Below are 19,264 nucleotides of genomic sequence, written 5' to 3' on the forward strand. Positions count from 1 at the left end.
GTACACCCACACTTATCCACGTTCAAGGTAAGCGAACCCACATGCTGGGCTGGGTCTGTCACCGCAAAGTCAAACCATGGTTCACGTTATCCCGAAAAAACCCGACCAAACTAGACTGATGAACAAAGCAGCTGATTGCCCAAGAATAGTGTATATAGCTATAGTGAGGTCCACATTATAATGGCAGTGGATAAAGATGGAAAAATAGCGATGCCGATTCTCTGAATTAATTATATTTCTACACTGTCAAAAACATAATTGGCATCGTTGTGGACCTAGAAATGGATAGTACCACCGGCTTTGTCGTATGATAGACAAGGATATCAAAACCAAAGTTGATCAAATACTGTCATTATAACGTGGACCTCACTATATATACCATCCTTGCTGATTTGAAAGGCTAGAACCAAAATGACTAGACAAGACGAGCAGAGTAGTTTTGACAGCACATGCGCCAGTTGTAGGCATGCGTAGTACAACAAACGAGTGACCCACGTTCCAAGAAACCTGTAAACGAATCATATACCGATCCACGCGTGGATATCTACTTATTCGTGTAATGTTCTTGGCTGGGTGCAGTTTGCGGCGCGCCATTGCTAGCGATGCTTTTACAAAACTTCCCACGACGTGGGTCTACTTTGCGGCGGGCCTAACTATTGTACATTTTATTTGTCTTGCAAAGTTGACTTTAAATTAGATTTAATTAATAGCTACTAGTGTGTATTCGAATTCAAAAAAACAATTCTCATCAAAACACGAAAACAACTTTCTTTTATGTAGGTACTGTATGAGGAACACAATCATTGCAGAGAATCTGACTTCAAACAGAGAAAATAAAATTACACAATATGCCAATTGAATTGGATTTATTGGTATTTGACAAACAAGATCTACTTATGATACCAATTATTCACAAAGTGTTGAAAAATATATAATACAAATTATTCCCAACCTATAAGAAAATTAACAAAATTTATATTCAACACATTCAAGTGAAAAAGAAAACGATTCTTCTAGAAAATAAATGCAAATTATCTTCGAATAATTATAACGAGTAAAAATTTTAATAAGTGATGACAGAAATTTAATTGAGGTCATTTCAGTAAGAAGGTACTAATAAAATGTACATGATTCAAGTCACAATAATTATTTAATAAAACTAGTACACTGGTTACATTTTAAGGAAAGCTGTGAGTCAAGGAGAAAATAGTTTAGGATGCAATAATTAATATTAATTAATTACAGAAGAGTAGAAGAAAAAAGCTTATCTGTTGGAATTTTCTTGTTCAGCTCAAATACTGGTGTATTATAATAATATCATCTGGTACAATAAATAAATACCTAGAAAGAATATTCAATTATTACAATGGATATTGAATTTTTCAATGTGACATTCATAAATTAGTTTCTAAATTTATTCGACGTCCATTTTTTCGGCCGAGTTTTGCTCAGTTTGCTGCTTCTGGTCTCCGGCAGCCGGCTGGTCGGCCTGACCGGAACCGGAAGTCGGCTGCTGTCCGTTCTCATTCGGCGCTTCGCTTGCAGCCGGCGCAGGTTTCCGTTTCGCCTTCTTCAGAATCGGACTAACCTCTAGTTCGAAATTCTGTAACAAAAATATATTTCAATCGATTAGTAAGTAACCAAAAGCTAACTTTGTTTTTGATGGTTAACAAACAGAACAATCTTAAGATGAAAATTGAGTAGTTTTATCAAAGGTCGCAGGTGATAACAAAAAAAAAATAGGCGGATTTATTCCGAATATTTCTCAATATTCCCACAACACAGCAAATCTATAATCTTATTCGGTTTCAAACCAAACTTCTTTAAAACTGGGTTTAGGGGAAACGAAGAAAATTTACAATTGAACTTTTCTATTAATTTATATAAGGTATTTTACATTTATACCAATAAAAAATAACATTCTTTAGCTAGCCGAATTTAGCAAAGAGAGCCTCTAGATTAAAAATTGATGATTTTTCATAAGAGATACCGAATCTAGATCATCAAAAGAACTCAAGATGTGCACCGTCGGTCAAACATACGATTTTAATTTCCCGGCGCATGATTAAAGTACGCACAGACTTATGCACCACGAACACGCGCATTTCGCTTTTCATCAGCTGATTCTACGCTTATTATCTGTGTTTGTTCAGAAACTGTATGATACAGATATAATTTCCATCAAATGCTAGAAAACGAATTGCGCGTGGTCGTGGAGCATAAGTCGGTACGCAACTTTAGGAATAATGCACACACAACACAGATTTCAAGTTGACATAAAACCGGCATTCCAAGTTTGCCATTGACAAATGTTCCAATAGAAACAATCTAAACAGCGGATTTTACATTCAAATTGAAGGAGTCTGGTTGGAATTTTGAAGAAAATAGATGCTTCATAACCAATGAATGGTGAGTAAATAAATATTTGGTAAGCAAATACAAAAGCTAAATGGACAAATGATCGACGTACCAGTCTCTCTTGCCTAATCTGGGCTACAGTGACGGCAGGATTTTCAATGAGTGGACAATTTTTGGACTCGGCAAGTTTGTCTTCGACCCACTTCCTGGCCGTGTTGACAGACTGCTCGACCTTGGCCACGTCTGCTTCCACCAGGTGGTTGTACAGCTTCGAGCCGGCTCGGAACTGTTCGGTGACTCCGAGCGCCTGCTGGATCGACGCCACGAACTCGTTGAAGGCGATCGGCCGTTGTTCGCGCTCCTGCTGCCGCATCTTGATCGGTTCACCAATGTTCTGCCAACACACAAATCAGACCAATCACAGTGTTGCTCTTGAAGAAAAACCCAATAAAACAGCATTATATTTTGCCAGCTAATACGAACCAAAATGCCAATTTCCAATCAGAAATCTAGTGAATGAATCAAAATTTCAACTCAAATACTAAAAATATGTCGCCTATAAAATTTAAATATCGAGTTTGTAGTTACATTCCATTCCTGGTTATCTTCATTCTATAGTCTGGGCAAACGTTAGATTGAAGCATTGTTGTTATGGAGTAACTAAGTGTGAGAGGAATATCTAAAAAGAGAGCGTAAGTCATTTTGATAGAAATCACCATCAACACGGCTACAGTGCGCTCCTATTCTAAGAAATGAGATTGGCCATAAAGTCCCGTGCTATGAATTAAGGTTTGCACGGACTATAAGTCTACTTAATATACAACATATATCACATTACTTTTTTATTTTATTACATTAAAATAAATTCCATGATAAAAAAATCATGACTTCATCTTTAACAAGAACTGCACTACATTGTATGAATTTGAAATAGGTTATTATTGATAAGGTATTCATTTTATATAATAGTAAATTCAACAATGAAACATATAACTACAGAATGGCTACATTGCTTCAATAAATTACCATCGGAAGTTACTAGTCATAACTTAAATAGAAAGTGAGTTGTAAAGGATTTCATAACACTGAAACTTTGAGGCAGCTACATAAAAACATCGCTAGCCTTGATAAAAAATTGAATTATTCTGGAAATCAAAGGAAGAAATTGTAAACAGTCACGACATCTGTACGATTCTATGAAAAATAAAAATCATCTCGGATAAAAATGACATTTTTCACTTTCACATTCGAATCGAAATTTACAGCAACACCAATGAAAATCCAAGTTTTGAGTACGACATATTCAGTTTTGAAAGAACCTATATTAAATCGAAAAACGAAGAATCATATAAATTGCAAAATATTTGTTTGATCATCAATAATCTTATGATTATTAGAATGGAAATCAATTTCTGATAAGAGCCAGAATATTGTTAAGGTACCTTTAAAGAAGATAATTTCTCAGCATAAATTTGTCTAGTGCATTCATCACCGTCCTCGTAGAGCCATGTCTCCAAGCCATCCAGCTGTTTGATGAGAGATTGGTGGTCGGCTTCCTTGACGAACTGACAGAGCGAAAGGCGGCCGTTCGGGTCACTGACCGGCTCTTCGTTCAGTTGACCTCTCAGCTCGTAGATGTACTCTTCCAAAGCATTTCTTGTGTCGACACGCTCCTTCTCTTGTTTGTCGCTGGCAATCATTTTACACTGCAAAAAACAGCAGCAAGTTGGGTTATTGAAAATAAAAGTTTCACACACACACACACACACGAGTATATTAATCAACAATGAAATAACATACACTATTATTTCAATAACGCCAATGGTATAAACAGTTACCCAAACATAAGAATAAAGCTATAAAAATAACACAAAAAACAATAAATTTAATCGCTCTGTGATTACTGTGTGGGTCTTGAAACAAATTTGATTCTCTAATCCAGGTTACAAATGGAAATATAGTGAAATATGTAGGCTATCAAGTATAAAGGCCTATGAAGTCATAAAATACTCCCAACTGTTCTTGAGAATTCAGTAAAGCCTCCAATGTACTACTCTGAGGGCCGGTTTCCGAGCTTGGGATTTAGCCAAGTTCTAGACTTTAACCGGCTTTAGACTCTGGAGTCAGGAAATTGGCTTTCCGAGTCAGAGCGTTAGTCGAGGACTCAAATAGACCCTGGAGTTTAGAGATCACGTTAGACCCTGGAGTTTATAATTTCGCTTTCTGAGTAAAGGGCTTATAAGTCCAGGACTTGAATTAGATTCTCGCCTCTTTCCGAGTCAAGGATTTATCAAAAATCGCTAAGTCCAGAACTTAAAACAGTGTGATTTTAAACGCTCAACTGAGATAGGTTTTAAAATTAAGTTATGGACCTAAAGAGAGTAAACACATCTCAGTTATTGTTTTAGAGTAGATGAATAGACAAATAAATGTCTTGGAATACGTAAACTAATTGGATTAGTACTCATCTAAATTCATAATTTATAGTTTGCAAGTCTATTTTAAAATAAAGTTCTATCAGAATTATGTGTAAAAAACTAACCTAATAATACGACTGTGACATAACCTGAAAATTATCAAGAAAAATAATACAACGATTTCCATGTAATTTTATCTTCCAATGTGAATGTTATTAATCAATGTCATATTCAATATATTAATAATAATAATATAACAATAATAAATAATCATTCCAGTTTTTTCAAAACAAATACGTTTTCCAACTCAATAGCCTATAAAATTTTTATTCCAAAATCACTGGCAAGGATCAATGATCAATAATAGCATAATGAAAAATGAAATGTTTATTCATTCATATATCAAAAGGTTAGGTTTTGCTTTGAATAGGCCTACAAATAAATCGAGACGTATTTTCACAAAATAATAGTTACAAAATAGTTTGGAGATCATGTTCATTTGAATAAGCCCGCTTCATTCAGCTGCCTCCCATTGCCAAAATAACGACAATACAATATATTGTGAATTTCCCTCATGTTTACTGCGTTTAAGTCCTGGACTCAAATAAGTCGAGATCTTATAGACCCCGGAATCTATAAGATAAACCCGTGACTCAGAAAGTCGATTTAGACCCGAGTGCTTATAGATCCCAAGCTCGGAAACCAACCTAAAATGTGAATAAAATTGGATTATGATGAATTATTTTAGTTGAATTTTGTTACACCTAAGAGCTTCCTCACAAAAAATGATCACAACAATATAAATTTCTAAATAAAATTTATATTTATGAAGATTTAGTTGGATATCAAACTACTGATCAGAAATATTTTATTAATAATGCAGTAATAATAAAGAGTAAAAGTGAATGTTTACCTCCATTTCCAGAAGATTATTAATTTCTACCACTGAAAGGCCGTTAGTGAAAGATTCGATTGGAAGTTCTGTGATAGTAATCTTCTTCCCTGATTTCTTCTCCTCTTTCTTTTCTTGTTCCTCCTGAAATAATAGATATAAATACATCGTTAGTCATATTAAAAACATTTAATAGCATATTTTATGAATGGCAGAACGTTTGCTTATCAACCATGGTCGTTTCTCTCGATACTGATAAACGAAGAAAGTGTGAGTGCTTGTGACTACAAACCTCAATATTCACCACAAGAAATAACGATTGTACTGTCCTAAACTAACCCAATTTTAATTGGGGAGAAAAAAACTTTTTGATCAATGCCAAGCACTGTAATTAGTAAAAAATGATTCCAATTATTGCATTGGTTTTTATAACACCTCTACATCAATCCCTTTATAATAGATAATTAAATTTTCTCACGCTAAAACAAGTGAGGTATAGCGTCAGAAGATCAAATACAACAGTGTAAACGTCAAATGGAACAGTAAATGGCAGTTTTAAAGTTCTAAATTGGTGTCAAAAGGGTCTTTTGAGAATCTAAGAGGAAAAACATTTAGCCTAGGTATTACTTTTGTATGATTCACAATCTGTTCACATTTCAAGAAGTTGGAAAAGTATGATCACATATTTTGCAGCGCTGTTGGCGAGACATTAACATGGGATACCTTCTCCTCAACTTATCAATCAAACTACGGTATAAAAATATTCTTTAATTGAGAAGTTACCCATACAACTCTATATTCGTGCATGAGTGGATTCCAAATGATCGGGAAGCGATTTTCAAACTCATGGTATTTTACGGAACGGTCACACGTCCAACGGGAGCAGCAAACACATGTTCATCTTATTAATTCAAAGGACCGGTTGCACAACAGACTGTTGCATTCCTGTTGGCTTCCTTGATAAAGCAGATTTTTCTGATTGGTTCAAGTGACATTTGGTTCCCAGCTTTTCACGCGCACTTATGAAATTGATTTCTACGAAAGTGTGTCATTTACTAACTGTGTAAATGAACAAAGACTGCTTTACAAACTTACCGTCTAGAGAAGTGTTAGCTTCTTCTTTTTTTATTTACTTCCTTATGTGTACTCTCAAATATTCTATAAAGATAAAATTATTCAACGAATTGTTATTAAACATCATTTTGTTGGTTATGTATTCTGAGGCTTTGCTATGGTAGACTACAGTAACTATATTATTCACAGTATGGCCATTGGAATTTTTTTCCCGCCGTCGCCACGAAGATTCCAAAATTCGAAATTTAGAATGGAGCTTATAGGGGATTATTAGTAAAATCGCTTGCCTTTACTACTTATTTAAGCATATTTTTGTGACTATTAACTTCGATATAATTTCTTTCATGCTTTTTCTATATTTCCAATATAGTTTTGGGACTTGAAATAGTAATCGTAGATAATAGCGAGTAAAAATGAATAGTAGGTAACGTAAACTGAAAACTGAATATACAAAAATTACCAAAAAACTTTTGAAATGTATCATGATATTGTAATAAATTTTGTTCCATTGACAAAAAATGATCATATCAAAGTTCTCATATATATTTGTAGAAATTTGATGGAATTCTCATCACAATATGATTCCATAACATTTGAATAGTTTGTTTTATTAGTTGACAACAAATAAGTATGATGAAAATATTGTGAAGCACGACATTGTATATAAACTGTGGAAGAGCAAATTGTTCTAGCCATTGCACTACTTGATGAATTTGATAAACATATAAGCAATTGAAAAATAAAACACATAACCCATAACCATTATTCTTTATATCTAGTGAGTTTCATAATTGAATAAAAACACAAATCTGTTGACAACAAACTCGAATTTGACAACAGATTTGTGTTTTTATTCAATTATGGAACGGTTCTACAATATTGACAATGAATCAGTCGAATTTTTAGTGAGTTTCAAATCTTAACCACTGCTTGAGGTAATGCAACTCGAAATTCATATTTTATCAATAGCTATTGACTAATTGAACATGTTATTGGTAGGGTACTCAGTACTGAAGAGAATCAATCAGAGAAGTCAAGACGTCTTTAATCAGTACTTAATCACGGTTAAATATTACATGTTATATACAATTAAGCCACAAAAAATATTCTGAAATTGGATTATTTGAAGTTCGATCCAATAATTTGAATGAGGAAATACAAAAAATTGAATTTTTTTCTTCCTGCATATTGATATAGATCACTGATTCCCATTAAGTTGTCCGCAAAAGCTCTAGAAGTGGTCTGTGAGGAGTCCGAGGGAAGGGAAATTTATGTTTTTGGTGTTTTTAAAATTATCTTCATTGTCTACATTAAAGTATAATCAATTTACCTTTGATGATATACCAAACTCATCTTAAGTTCAAAATATATTTCCAATCGGTATAAGTTCCAAATTTCTAATGCTATAAGATAGGACTTAAAGTTTGGAATCTTGATGACGGATTTGTACCATGTGACCGAGCAAAACCAATCAGAAGCGTGACAGTCAATGGCCATACTGAGGGTAATAAAGTTACTGTATGGTAGACCAACAAGTCTATCAGCGCATGCACAGACGGTTTATCCTATCGACCAATGACAGCTCTTCGATTGAGGTACATTCTGAATGCACCGCGGTCCGAGTACGAGGCAGAAATAATTTACCGGTAACTGGATTTTGGAAAGTTTACTGTCAAAATGGTTCCCATGTGACGCGGGACATTTTACCGCCAGTCACAATTTACCGTGACGAGCTCCATGAAAATTCAACAACTTCTTCAACTTTAAAAAGATGACTTAAATGCCACGAGAATCAATCAGAAAAGGCTTCCTTGATAAAGAAAACTTTTCTGATTGGTTCACGTGACATTTAAGCACCATAAAAATTCAACAACCTTGTGCAACCGGGCCAAAAAGCAATTAGATGGCATGGAGCACTAAGGAGCCCATCAGCCCATCCCCATCAATTTACTTACTTCGGTGTTGTTTTCGTTGTCGGGGACAGAGGCGGGAGCGGGGGCATCCTGCTTGGGACTGGCGTCCATGGGGGCGTCAGGCTGGCCGGCGGCCTCCTCCTGCTGGTCTCCTGCCTCTGCGGGTGCCTCGCGACGCGCACTCGTCACCGTCAGCACCCCGTTCACGTTGACACGCACCTTCACCTTCACTTTTGCACTCTCGCCGGTCGACGTCGGCTTCACCTCCTTCACCACGAACTCGCCTACACAACAATCACAAATCATTTCATTCATTTATACATCGACATATTAATAATAATTACATTCATTCATAGACAGTAGCCTACATAATAAGGTAATTCAGGCATTCGCCCAAAACTGTTTTAAACCCTAAATTTAAATGTGCAGTACAGAGTTTATTATGTGGAGTTCAAGCTGTGCTGTTATGAAACCGTCACAAATATTTTCAGATCACCTTGTTGTGACGAGAAGTGATACAAGAAAGTACCCTATATACCTTATAGTAGTGCGTTTCACACCTTATTATTACAGGAGCGAACTCCTACAATAAACATGGAAAGTGCCTGCTCCTTAAGGCCGTCTTGAGAATCTATTGAACATGCACAGATCTGCGCCGACAGTAGTTTTTGCGCCGACAGTAGTGTTAAGAGTTAAACATAACAGATTCTATACAAAGAGAAAAAATAATATCTGGGCTTACGAGTGTACAAGCAAACCAGTCTTTAGATACCATACTTGACTGAATAAACAGTATAAATAAATATTCTTGACTGAAGAATAAAAATAACTCAAATTGAATTATTCCATGATAAAAAATGGAATGTATTTCTCTAATATTGATATGATTATTTTGATAAACTTAGTATTGTATCTGATATATAGCCTACTCGTATATTGAAAAAATTACCCTAAAAATTTCATGAGTATATTTGCTATCACTAGTAGTGAAATGAAGTAAGTTATTCAACATTTTCAATTTTGAACGCTTATACCATAAAAAGAACAGCAGGGGTTTTTCCCATATGCAACTCATTTTGATACCTAGATAGTATTCAAATCAAAAAATTTAAAAATGTGTCACCAGTAAAATTCTCCCAAAAATGGCGAGCACACCCTAAAGTCATCTAAAAACGTCAACCCAACATTATCTCATATTCCTGAAATATTATACTTTAACTGAGTAGTGTGTTTGTCGCCTTACCAATATATGGGTCTGGATAAGGAATTTGTCCGGAATAATAAGCTTTGATGGAGAACGGCTCTTTGCGGTAGAAAGTCAGCATTTTACTGAATGGCACTGCGTGATGGAGGCTGAATACTTCCATTTCCCTAAAACAATGGACAAATTTCACTTAATGTCTAAATAATGTTCTTGTAACATATATTTAAACAAAATGAAAAAAAAATCAATGATGCTTGGTGGAGAATCAACAGGATGAAATCTAAACTGCTTCTATCCCAATTCTGATGGTAGTTAACATTTAAATGTGAAAATTTCATGAATTCGTTCATTCTTTTCACTGTATCCAGGCTGTATTAGAAATTTTCAAACTTCATAAATTTGATTTGAGTTTTCATTATGATAATTCATTCTGATAATTACAACTGAAGAAGGATTTGTTTTTACTATTTAAGAATAAGTGACATTTTTATCCCACAATTATTATGCATTCAAACTCAACTGCTTCAAAACCAAATTGCAACTGTACAATCTAGTTATATAAATTTCTATTACACTGATAATTCAAGATAATTAATGGAACATAACAGAATAATGCATCGTTTCTTTTCGTTCGTTCTTTCATTCAATACATTATTTCGTATCTGGATCACTGATACTCGCCATAATTAAAATTAGTCATATTTATTTATTTATTACATTTCCAACGGTATACACCAATTTCAAAAGAATACAATAGTAACAAGATAATATAAATATAAGATACATAACATAAAGTCAAATAAGTTGAGCAATCATTCAGAAGTATAACAACTAATAACAGTAATATGAATGAAATATCATATCCTATAACTTGGGCTATAGGGGATCAGAAGTTCGAACGCTAACGCTTAGGTGTATGTAGAGTGTAAATCAGATGATTTTAGGCTGAAAATCTAGTTGTGAATTAGGAAATATCTCACTCAGAATGAACTTGTTAGAAAAAATCATTCAACATAAATTCAAACACTAGCGCTTTCATGGGGAAGATGAGAACAGGGGAACTTTTGTCACAAGAGATCGTGTAAGTTTATTTTCCAGCCAACTTCTGATCCCCAATTACAAAGCACTAAAGGTTCATCCAATTAAGTAGTATCTGAATCAATCGATAATGCAGTGACTCACCCATTCTCGCCCATAGCAGCGTCCCAGACAAGTTTAATGGGATAGGTCTGTATGTCGGTGACGTTGAACTCGCGCACGCGCACGGCCGGCGAGAGCATGGCGCACTGCAACGCACAGCCTCGCGCAACCGCCTCGTCCTGGTTAAGTGTGGTGCTTGGCGTCTTCCCGAACACGTTCGTGATCAGCTGCTTGATCGCCGGAATACGCGTCGAGCCGCCAACTATCTCTACCGCATATATGTCATCCAACTTCAACTCTGCAAAGAATAAGAATAATTTTATTGCCATCAAACAAAATCAATTGCAATAGGCGTTGTCAAAAGATATGCAGTCATTCTCTAAATACACAAGTATACAATATACAATACAATGGAACATAAAAAAATCACACAAATCAAGTCAATACAAAACAAAAAACGATTAGACTTGAAAATAAATTTAAAGGATAGTCTTGTATTGTTTTGTAATAAATAAATTACAGGTTTAGCAATAAAATTGATGCTTCCAAATAGAATTTATCATTTACCATAATAGAATACGGATTCAAAACAAAACAATTAAAATATTTAATGAGAATATTTATTTATTTATCAACATATTTTGATGATCTCTTTCATTTCTGAATGCGTTTCAACAAGATATGAATATAAATATGAAAATATGTCAATCAACTTAAACTCTGGATAAAACATGTTGGATAAACATGACAGACTGGACAATCCTTGGATAAATTTCTGGAAGTGATTTCTGCTAGAGGGAAAATTACTAGTCTTGCAGTTAGTTTTTCCATATTAAGACATTTCAATGTTTTCTGATCTCTGACATTGCTGAATGCTTTTCAACAAAGGTAAAGAACAGCTCATAAAACAACGTTCTTGGAATAAAAAAGCTGTAAATTGTTAATGTACAGTATTGATCGACTCATTCGTTCCTTTATTCTAATACCTCTCCCGCCAAGTGTATAACATTATTCATAGTACAGTTTTTATTATAAAAGTATCTATAAGTTGGTATGAGTGTGTGACTTCTATTTTTGGAAAGTGTTCTGCTACGTTGCATTTTTGTGAATTACTTGTGAATTTGAAATGTCTAAATAGTTTGATATAAAACTATAAAACAGTAGAACTTTAAGCCAAATCCAAGAATGAGCTTCAATTGATGTTGACCATAATTCAGATCAAGAAATTTTACAATTCTACATTATAATTTCACTTTGGCAAAAAAATAAAAGAAAAAAAATAGAATAAAATGAACAATTCGAACAGTTCAGTTTCAGCCAATCTTATGTAATTTCATTATTGAAGAAAGTGAAGTATTGAAAAACTTGGATGAACTTCAAGAATGAATCATCATGTATGACACAAACATAATTATCATGTATCAAACGAAAACACAAAAATATATTTTGTTATTATCAACTCACTGGAATCATCTAGGCACTGCTTCAGAGTTTTCTCCACCCTTTGTAAGAGATGACTGCAGAGAGTTTCCATGTCAGCCCTGAAATCAAATTTCAAAAGTCTAAACTGAGTAAAACAAATACAAAATAAAATAGTTTATCATTTTTTAGAACAATTCAGTTAAAGAGAAATGACTACTACTGTATATAACACAAAACATAAATTACTTGAAATAAGAGGGTAGACAAGGAAATGCACTTATTCAAACTGATTTTCAATGGATGGCTTTCGCTGATGAAGAAAGCCACACTGATGATGAAGAAAGATTGTCACACTAAATGTATTCAGTCACATGGGATTTCCTGAAACAATCTCAATTTCAATCTGACAACGCCGATATTTCATCGGTTGAAAGCTCAAGTCTAAACTTATTTTATTCAGAGTATAATAATTATTCAAATAATAAATCAAACAAATTGTTCAACTTTCTTCTTTGTAAAAATAAAATATGACAAAAGACTGACTTAAAATATAACAATATTGAAGAAGTACTGCAAGGCTAGGCGCACACCAGTTAGTCAAGACAAGACATGATCAGACATGTTTAGTTTTAAAATATTGTGTGTTATTGACATCATTAATATAAGCATTTTGCTAAACATACCTCTTCATATCACCAGAAACATCCTTGTCATCCACAAAACAATCAATGAACAACGAAAGTTTGGTGGAATTGGCCGACATCTGCTTCTTGAACTTTTCCACTTCGTTCATGAGACGCAGAAAAGCGCGAGGGTTGGAGCGGGCGTCGACTTTGAACTTCTGCTGGAAGTTCTTGTTGAACTCCTCGGCGAGAATGAGGTCGATGTCGCGGCCGCCGAAGTTGGGGTCGCTGGCACAGGCCAACATCTTCAGCTTGCCCTTGTGGAAGGCACAGGCCGACACCTGCAGCGACGAGTAGCCGCAGTCGACGAAGATCACGTTGCGCGGCTTCTCCTCGGGCGGCGGCAAGTCCTCTTTGTAGATGCCGTACGAGAGTGCGGTGGCCGTCGTCTCGTTCATCAGTCGCAGCACGTTCAGCCCGGCTATGGATGCCGCGTCCAACAGTGCTCTGCGTTCGGCGTCCGTGAAGAATGACGGAACCTGGCAAAACCACACTGGTTATCAAGTATCACTAGTATATCAATCAATAGGTAACACTAGTATCCTTAGTATACTTTGCGTTCATCAGTTACCAACATAACATCACTTTGTCTAGTGTTGAATTGTACTTTGTTGACTGTATTTTTGTCTTGTGTTGAATTATACTTCGTAAACTGTATTTTTGTCATGTGCTTTATTTTGTTGACTGTATTTATTTCTGGCATAGCCCAATTTATTTACTGTACCTTGTTGACTTTAAAATAAAACATGCATGCAAGCCCAAAACCGACAGTACAAAAATAAATTACAATTCAAAGTATTTTAAACATTGAATAAAGTTCAATAAGCCTATAGTAACCTAGTTTAAAAACTGTAATAATATTCTGCTATTCAAGTAACCTAATAATATTCAACTTATAATAAATTTCTCAAGTTAAATGATTATCTGAGTTAATTTTATTCAATAAAAATTATACATAATCAGATTCAACATAATGATATTAAAAATAGAAGAATTGTACTTACAGAGATCACACAGTCGTTGACTTTTGTTTTGAGAGCTATTTCAGAAGTATCTTTCAATTTAGTGAAGAACATTGCTGTTATTTGTTCAGGACTGAATACATGTGTTTCTCCTTGGAAGTTGGCCTAGAAAAATAAAACCATTTTTAGCAATATCTAACTGAGATTACTTCTACATTAGGTATATTATGTTGAATGTGTATCTTTAATACGTTAATAATAATAAGTAAGCTTAATCCATGAGTATGAGAAATATATATTTGTTAACACCCTCTTAATATGTATAGTTGTCAGTTCACTTGATGGAACTTGAGTAAAGCAAAACCCAAGACATATTAAATCTAAAAAGACCTCTCAAATAATGTACCGAGGTGTATGAAAGTTACTATATCAAAGTTCCACTGTATATGGACGTTTCAAGGGTCTGCAGAAAACATTTATTAAAACAGGGTGTCCTATATCTAGGTTCCACTGTATTATAGTAATTATACTTATGAAGTAACTATAACGATAAAAGATGGAAAATTTCAGACAAGAGTAAACTGAATTGTCGATTAAAATGAGGAGATTTTTGCGTGATTTTCTTATCTATGGGCTACTATAATAAAGAAAAGAGCTGGCTTATACACGTAAGGGATAGGAAAATTATGTTTGATGCATCATCACGTCTGAATTACTGGAATGATTTAACTTGAAATTTGGCATATAGATACTTAATTAGCCGAGGATGGTTATAGATAGGCCTATTTTTAATTCTTCAGGATTTCATCACGACAAATTTTCAGTTTCCCAAGTTTTAAAATAGACCCTGGCGGAGCACGGGCAACCTGCTAATTTGTAATAAATATGATAACATTCCACAGATGGGCTGCAGCTTTTGGGAGCTTATTTTCTAAGCTTCTTATTTCAAAATTAATAAGTTTTCTCTTGAATAGAATTCAAAAATTAATCAGAATTATCAATCATTAGCATTATAACTACAAAAACTAATAAATTTGTTGGAAAAAGACGAAAATGTATTAAAAAATCAATGGTTTAACAAATATCTTAAAATTATATTAACATATTTACCTTAATTCCAATACCACCATTCTTCTGTTGAACTGTTTTAAAAGACAGTTCACGCAGCTCAGCTTGAACAGCGGGATCATTGTATTTCCTGCCCAACAATCTTTTGAATCCACTTATTGTATTATCGAGATTTGTGATCTGTTGGTTTTTAGCAGCCACTCCCAAAATTCTTGATTTGTCGCTAAACGCAACACATGATCTGAAAAATATTATAATCGAAGTGAAAGATCAAAATATAAATACAGTACTGATGTACCCTACTGAAAATTCATTATTGTACGCCAGATGGCCATAAATAGATATGCAATATTTTCGAAACATATTGGTAGGCCTAAATTCTAAATATTGAGAATCTATAACTTTTTCATCTGTGTCCTAGAGTAAAGATATAATACTACTACTATTGTATGGGCCACATTACCTACACTATCAAAATATTAGTTGATTGTAATTTGCCCCATAGTCGTATAGGGAGATCATATATTTGATGCACTCAAACTGTTCATTATTGTTTTAACACTTAATTACACTTAAGTAAAAAACATTCATTCCGTACATTCAAGTACGAAAGCATAAAATTATCAAAACTATAAAGTAGTTTTACTATTTGATATTTAAAGTTTAAAGCATCCAGTAACCTCCTATTAAAGGGGTATAAGGACTTGTCATGTCAATTTTGAAGTTGTGTCATTCTACTTATTGATAAAAGCATTGGAGGATGAGTGATTGTTATTGAAATGCTTATTAAACTCACGTATCGAATGTAAGTAACATTTAAGTAACTTTTTTTAATTCACTTCTAAATTTTTTGAATTCTAAAATTGTTATATGTTCAGGCAAGGCTATGTTAATTGTATTTTGATGTATTAATGTAGTAAGCTTACATTAGTCAAGTTTACTTAAATTCAAGTTTTCATAAACCTCATATCAATATCATTATAAAATAAAAATTCTAAATATAGTTTTAAAGTTTTTTTTTTTTACTTTTCGTGCATCATATTTTTACTTTCCTTGCCCTATTACCATAGGTAAGGAAAGTATTGCTTTCCAAAAAATTTAAGGTACCCTAATTTCATGTTTTCTATACGTTTCCCTGAGTCCAAAAAAGTGGTTTTTGGGTATTGATCTGCATGTGTGTGTGTGTGTGTATGTGTGTGTATATATATATATATATATGAGTGTATGTGCGTCTGTGTACACGATATCTCATCTCCCAATTAACGGAATGACTTGAAATTTGGAACTTAAGGTCCTTCCCCTATAAGGATCCGACACGAACAATTTCGAACAAATCCAATTCAAGATGGTGGCTAAAATGGCGAGAATGTTGTCAAAAACAGGGTTTTTCGCGATTTTCTCGAAAACGGCTCCAACGATTTTGATCAAATTTATACCTAAAATAGTCATTGATAAGCTCTATCAACTGCCACAAGCCCCATATCTGTAAAAATTTCAGGAGCTCCGCCCCATCAATGCAAAGTGTGATTTTGGATTCCCAATTATCAGGCTTCAGATACAATTATTTAAACAAAAAATTTCAAGTGGAAAAGATTGAGCATGAAAATATCTACAATTAATATTCAGTGACATTTCCACCTAAAATTGAAAATAGTTCGAAATTCGAGAAAATGTGTTTATTCAATACCGTAATGCAAACTGTTGGCAACTGTTGATTCTATTAAATCATTCACTATGAAGAGATAGCAGACTTCGTGTGTCTCCAGCGCTATTGTCCTGTCACCAGCTGGCAGACCTTTGAATAGTAGACTTGAGATGCGCGTGTACACTAGCGTCAGGTGATCAATTTTCATAATGGCGAGGAAAGTTGTGTGAGTGCGCCACACCAGATTTTTCTATTATTTGATTGTTTTAATATATTTTACATTGATTGACTATTATTGTTGTTTTTGTTCTATTTTTTCATTTGTAGATTGGATTGTACCTTCAAGATTCAAGTTGCATCCATATCTCAATTACATCACATCTACAAAACTTGAAAAAGGGCCTACAATGGTAGTGTATAGTGGATTCAAAGTTCTGTTTTTGTGAACTTGACCAACTTATAAGTTTGTAAAATACATTTATTTTATACAACACTTAAATTCAAGCAAACTTGACATGACTAATTTAAATGCCCCTTTGCCACAAATCAATACAGCTTTATTTATTTATTCCTGGACAGAATCACAAATCATATAAATATGATTAGGAAGGAACAACAGGCTTGGCCCAAATCTATTCCATTCCCAAATTTTGATAAATTAATAGTGTCCAAAAAATAGGTTATGTTTCTACTGTAAAACGTTCAAGTTCAATTTTAGTTTCTAACAATTCAAAAGTGTTAATTTAACGCGATCAACCGTAAATTGTAATTTGAAGTAAACATAGTCATAAAATAGTAACAAGACTAACCAATAGTCTTAAAATAGTAACAAGACTAACCAATAGTCTTAAAATAGTAACGAGACCCAAACCCCTTTAGCTTGAAAATCAACAAGTGGTTGTCTGGGTTGACACTAAGTCACCAACATTACAATTTTATATTCATGATATATGATATCCTAACTAGGACTAATGCTAATGTTTTTATCTGATACATAAGTCAAGTTCAATTAGTTACAGTAAAAGACTTCTTAGGCCTATTAATTACTAAGTAGGCTACCTAACAAGTTACTTGAATCAAGTGAAATTGCAAACACAAGAAATGCAATGACTTAAAAATACCCACTCTGCTGCAGTATAATAATAATATAATGTTTTTGTATGTGGGTGTAGAATGATTTCAAAAAACCGTACTACAATAATTTAATAAAAGAGAATTTAATACATGATAAGTCGGGAAATATTTCATAACTAAATAAATGGTCAGATTTGAATTTAAATAGGGCATTATTATTTATTGCAAACTCATTGATCTAACCAAAGTAAACTCAATAAAACTAACCATATAAGGTTGTACTGTGGGTTGGGCAAGAGATTTGTTGTTAAAAATGAAGAATAATAAGTATTGTAGTTTATTATTTGAGCCTGACAAAAAATAGTATGTTATCAACAATTTATTTTGTTGATAGGATAGTAAAATTGTCAACTGGAAGAGTAAAGTTAGAAAATGAGCATCAAGGCCACCAATACTAGGACTCACATTGACCGTGGAATGCATGTTCCCACACAACTTATTACAACATTAAGATACATGAAGCAATAACAAACGCTAATCCAATAAAATCAATTGATTAAAATATAAATTTTAATTTTTTTAAATAATTTACTTACGGAGTAGCTCGCAAACTATAATCGTTTGCAATGGTTTCAATGCCGCCAGCTCTAGCAACAGCAACGTACGATGATTGATTTCCGAAATCAATTCCTATCACAGACATTGCAGCCATAATTAATTACAAAACCTTTTTTCAATTAATGTTAACACAATCTCAACACCTAATTAAATTTTCTTTTTCACTCAATACTACACCAAAAACCGGCAGTGATATAGATCGTTCCACATGTGAAACATCAATAGTGATAGAGATAGAATATTGTTGGTTGAGGTTGAGAACTTCAGTTCAATGTTCAGTCGAGGATTCAGCCAATCAGCTTTTATAACCTCGGATCTAGAACATTCTATAATTTCCTGGAGAAAATGCAAACTGACTTGCTAAACTTTTTAAAAGAGAAGGAATAATTTTTTAAAGGAATAATAGTTTGACACGTGAATCACCAGTATGAATTAATAACATTTTTACTAAAAAAATTATAATTAACTTTCTATTTAAAATAGTATGCCATAATCATTCAAACCAACACGATATTTTCTAATTTTCTAAAATGATAAAATATCAATGATTTTGTCTACATTTTTCAAAATAATCCATTGTACAGATTCAGTTGAGTTTTATATTATTTATAAAGTTTTTTATCATTTCCAGCGCGAATTTCAAAATATATTCTGGCCTTGAAATCAAGAGAATGAGTCAAAGTGGAATACCGGTGTAATTGAACATTGTATTGTCACAGTTTGACGCTATACATGCTCCACAATCCACACGGACGTCAGGCATGGACTCCAGCCACAAAGTAGAAGATTACTTA

General features: G+C 33.7%; 1 protein-coding gene across 1 annotated transcript; it reads right to left on the reverse strand.

Annotated features, from left to right (window-relative positions):
• Positions 1-849: 849 nt before the first annotated feature.
• On the reverse strand, positions 850-18,992 carry LOC111049076 (97 kDa heat shock protein). The gene is made up of 12 exons (XM_039424292.1): positions 18,449-18,992; positions 15,176-15,374; positions 14,108-14,230; positions 13,104-13,582; positions 12,463-12,539; positions 11,041-11,296; positions 9,898-10,025; positions 8,697-8,938; positions 5,689-5,811; positions 3,801-4,064; positions 2,471-2,752; positions 850-1,603 (listed from the first exon to the last, which is right to left on the reverse strand). Exons 1-12 carry the CDS (start codon positions 18,562-18,564, stop codon positions 1,415-1,417), a joined length of 2,478 nt encoding a protein of 825 aa, XP_039280226.1. The 5' UTR covers positions 18,565-18,992; the 3' UTR covers positions 850-1,414.
• Positions 18,993-19,264: the final 272 nt, after the last annotated feature.

The sequence above is a fragment of the Nilaparvata lugens genome, chromosome 3 (genome assembly GCF_014356525.2).
Source record: "Nilaparvata lugens isolate BPH chromosome 3, ASM1435652v1, whole genome shotgun sequence".
Lineage (NCBI taxonomy): Eukaryota > Metazoa > Arthropoda > Insecta > Hemiptera > Delphacidae > Nilaparvata > Nilaparvata lugens.